Raw genomic sequence first — 4223 nt, forward strand, 5'->3', positions numbered from 1 at the left:
GAAACGCAAAATATCATCACGAGTCCACTTTGAGTTACTTTCACAGACTCCACAGTCCCCAACCTCTTCTCCACCCAACCTGACACCACATATGGACTAGCCAGAAGGCAAGGATCCATTCATTCCAAACATCTCACTCCCACATAGGGACGATTACCTGCCTCCACAGGTAATTCATTCTCACTCTTGTCAAGTTCCATTTCTGACCTACCAGAGTAATTTTTTTCTTTCTTTTTGTGCTTGACACCAATCGTCCTCACCACCGCTTGCCTCTACACCAGGGCTCCTTAACCCTGTTCCTGGAGAGCTACCATCCTGTACGTTTTCACTCCAACCCTAATCTAGCCCACCTGATTCTAAGAATTGGCTGGTTGAGTAGCTGAATTAGGTTAGTTACATGTAGGGTTAAAGGGAAACCCTACAGGAGGGTAGCTCTCCAGGAACATGATTGGAGAGCCCTGCTCTACACTCATCTCCTTTTCTCGTAACACCACTTTTTTTTTGGTAACAATATAATGGGCTGGACTGTCACAAGGAATCAACCGGTGGTTTGGGTGTAGGTGGAGATTGAAGGTTGGCTAAAATGTAGATAAAACTATGTCAAATATTGGACAAACAAACAAACCCAGGTGATGAAAGGAGTAACATACCTAGGATTGGAAACTCATAGGTAATTGTAAAATAAATCTATATTTTGTGTAAATTTCACATACAAAATCCCTATTACATTTCAATCCTTGCAAGTATCCAAATTAAAGACAGTAAATTATGACAACGAGATCACATTTCTTGTCAAAATGTATTATTATTGCACATTACATTGATATAACTTTTTAGATTATAGCAGTGTTTGGAATTATTATTTTTTCTTCTCATCTGTGAGATGCATTCATATATTTAATGATAGGTCCAAATACATATTTATATAACCTTGTTTTTTAAATGCATTTCAATTGACAATATGACTTATCCTTATGTTGCCCTCTTTTCCTCCCTCCCCCTCTCCTTATATTCTCCCCCTATTTTCTCCCTTCCTGCCCCTCTCCCCACCTTCTCGATCTCATTCTCCCGCTACCCTCCCTCTCTCTCTCCTCAATGTTCATGTCCCTCGTTGGTCTCATATCCCAGTGTGTCTCCCAGGTGTTGGTGAGCATAGAAGGCCCGGGCCATTTCATTGATGTGGTTGTAGGCTCCAATAGACCTGAAGTACTCTACATAGTGCCAGAAGTCTGAGGTGGTGTAGGGCCAGTATGGGACTGCCGGGGGCTCATCATATGGAACTACAGACACACAGACAAAAACAAATCACAACACATCACTGACTGACAACCCCTGTACTCGATATCATCTACTGTAGCCTATGCTGCTCTGTACCATCACTCATTCATATATCCTTATGTACATATTCTTTATCCCCTTACACTGTGTATGACAGTAGTTTTTTTTGGAATTGTTAGTTACATCGTTATTACTGCAATACACTCGCATTAACATAAAATAAAATTTGATTTGATTTGATTTGATTTTGATTTAGGGCCTATCAGCACATGCTACAGAAGGTCTCTGTGTTTGTGTGTCTATTTTACCTCCTTCAGGGGTGAAGGCTCTGGCATCTGTAAAGAGGAGAGGGGGAGAGATGGAGAGAAGTTTAGCATTCTGGAGCATTTCACGTATTCCACACACAAAGAAGGGATTGAGAGTTCGGAAAAATTAGCCCCTCCCTGAGGGCTCTGGGATACCTGAAGAAACTTTCTTCCTTCCTCCTCAAATATTATTCCTCACTGGGTTTACACACACACACACACACACACACACACACACACACACACACACACACACACACACACACACACACACACACACACACACACACACACACACACACACACACACACACACACACACACACACACACACACACACACACAGTGCTCTTTGTCCACATGCAGTTCTCATAACAAGCCTCTCCTTATGTATGCAGAAAGCGGTAATTCCTGAATCCACCATTAAGTCATAGTTATCTCCAGCTCTGAGTCGGTTAACTTCTAATGCTGTGTACTTATTCTAGCACTTTAATATGGATTAACTACATACAACGACCCACAATATGGATGACACATATAGCACTATTTACTAATAGATTTGACATAAAATGCTTAACATCAGTACCGGCCTAAACCCCCTAAGAGCAAGCAGAAGGTAAAATAACTGAGGGTATCCCAGAGGTTGCTGATGATTAGTAATAGTTTAAGGAAACACTGCTGTGATGGAGACTTCTATTTGCAGCCTCATTTTAATGGAGGCAGAGAGACTCACCAGTGAGCTTACAGGTGATGAGACAGAGGAAGAGAATACTAAGCTGAACCAGCAACTTCATCTTGACTTCTGAAAACACAAACACATTATTATAATTGTTTTAAACTTTATTTTCACAGGGAGTCAACACTGAGACTGAGGGTCTCATTTCCAGGTGAGCCCTGTGGACACAATACACATTGAGATACAATATACACATTTAAAACTACACATGCATAAATACGCAAAATAAAAAAATACAATCATAAACAACAGTTACATTTCTCAGCTACTACGTCCTCAATGAACACTCTAAACGGCCCGAGAGGACATTGTAAAAACACATATTATACACATAGCCTAGAGATCATTGAAGAAAACCCCCCTAAACGACTAACTCTAAACTGTACATATTAATCAGAATCAAAACAACAACACTGGGTTGTAGTGAGAAGAGTCTTGTTATTTTTTACCTGTGTGTGTCGTTCCAGAGGTGCTGTCTGTCTCGGGGTCTAGAAGAGTCTTGTTATTTTTACCTGTGTGTGTCGGTCCAGAGGTGCTGTCTGTCTCGGGGTCTAGAAGAGTCTAAAGCTCACGGCAGGAATGAAGCAGCAGGATCATGTTATAAGATCACACGTCCCACCCAATACACACATACACACAGCCCTCCCCACATACCCTTGTCACAACCACACGTCTTCAGTTTGAGGCCAGAGAACTAACTCATGCTGTTGGCATTATATTAATCCCATAAAGCAACCATCACCATTGTTACATAGCTTGACATTAAATCAATCAAACCACATTATAAATTAACAGGTCTACCACTACAGTCTGCAAAGTCTATAAATATAAAATCATGTGATAGATAGATAGTAGAACTTAGATGGTACGGCTGTAGGATCTTAATTTGAGTCAGTTTGCTGCAGCAGGAAAATAATCCTGCAGCAACAGTATATTCAAATGACTATGTAGATTATAATTAATGGACCATTTTGTAAGGGTTAATACATTTTCCATTAGGGCAAATCAAGTCTGAAATTTCAAAGTGAAAATGAAAATTCTAAGCAAAAAAAATGTTATCAAATTAAGATCCTACATCTGTAGGTAGCAGAAGTGGGACCAAGTCATTGTTTTACAAGTTACAAGTAAGTCTCAAGTCTTAGCACTCAAGTCTGAGTCAAGTCTCAAGTGAAGACCGACAAGTCCCAAGTCAAGTCTCAAGTCCTAAACTTTGAGTTTTGAGTCCTAAATCAGGTGCTCTTCACCAAATTGAATAGCATTTCATATTTTTAACCAGAGTAATAGTTAGTATACAACCACCCGAGCCACTGCCTGTTCACCCCGCTATCATCCAGAAGGCGAGGTCAGTACAGGTGCATCAAAGCTGGGACCGAGAGACTGAAAAACAGCTTCTATCTCAAGGCCATCAGACTGTTAAACAGCCACCACTAACATTGAGTGGCTGCTGCCAACACACTGACTCAACTCCAGCCACTTTAATAATGGGAATTGATGGGAAATGATGGAAAATATATCACTAGCCACTTTAAACAATGCTACCTAATATAATGTTACATACCCTACATTGTTCATCTCATATGTATACGTTGATACTGTACTCTATATCATCGACTGCATCCTTATGTAATTACATGTATCACTAGCCACTTTAACTATGCCACTTGGTTTACATACTTATCTCATATGTATATACTGTACTCGATATCATCTACTGTATCTTGCCTATGCTGCTCTGTACCATCACTCATTCATATATCTCTTATGTACATATTCTTTATCCCCTTACACTGTGTATAAGACAGTAGTTTTTTTGGAATTGTTAGTTAGATTACTTGCTCGTTATTACTGCATTGTCGGAACTAGAAGCACAAGCATTTCGCTACACTCGCATTAACATCTGCTAA

General features: G+C 40.1%; 1 protein-coding gene across 2 annotated transcripts; it reads right to left on the reverse strand.

The window, feature by feature from the left end:
* Nucleotides 1-785: 785 nt before the first annotated feature.
* otos (otospiralin) lies at nucleotides 786-2919 on the reverse strand. Of its 2 annotated transcripts, none has more exons than XM_042298597.1 (4): nucleotides 2769-2919; nucleotides 2317-2385; nucleotides 1587-1613; nucleotides 786-1280 (listed from the first exon to the last, which is right to left on the reverse strand). In XM_042298597.1, the coding sequence occupies exons 2-4, from the start codon at nucleotides 2375-2377 to the stop codon at nucleotides 1093-1095; spliced, it is 276 nt and encodes a 91-aa protein (XP_042154531.1). In that variant the 5' UTR covers nucleotides 2378-2385; nucleotides 2769-2919; the 3' UTR covers nucleotides 786-1092. The 2 variants fall into 2 exon arrangements, with proteins under 2 accessions (XP_042154531.1, XP_042154532.1); XM_042298598.1 differs by having other exon boundaries at nucleotides 2832-2902.
* Nucleotides 2920-4223: the final 1304 nt, after the last annotated feature.

The sequence above is a fragment of the Oncorhynchus tshawytscha genome, linkage group LG16 (genome assembly GCF_018296145.1).
Source record: "Oncorhynchus tshawytscha isolate Ot180627B linkage group LG16, Otsh_v2.0, whole genome shotgun sequence".
In the NCBI taxonomy this organism is placed as follows: Eukaryota; Metazoa; Chordata; class Actinopteri; order Salmoniformes; family Salmonidae; genus Oncorhynchus; species Oncorhynchus tshawytscha.

Excerpts from the sequence above, each read along its gene's own strand:
- otos (XM_042298597.1), bottom strand. The coding sequence starts at position 2,377 with ATGAAGTTGCTGGTTCAGCTTAGTATTCTCTTCCTCTGTCTCATCACC. Across the intron at positions 1,614-2,316 it reads CATCACCTGTAAGCTCACTG|ATGCCAGAGCCTTCACCCCT; the intron begins GTGAGTCTCTCT and ends TCCTCTTTACAG. Across the intron at positions 1,281-1,586 it reads AGCCTTCACCCCTGAAGGAG|TTCCATATGATGAGCCCCCG; the intron begins GTAAAATAGACA and ends GTGTGTCTGTAG.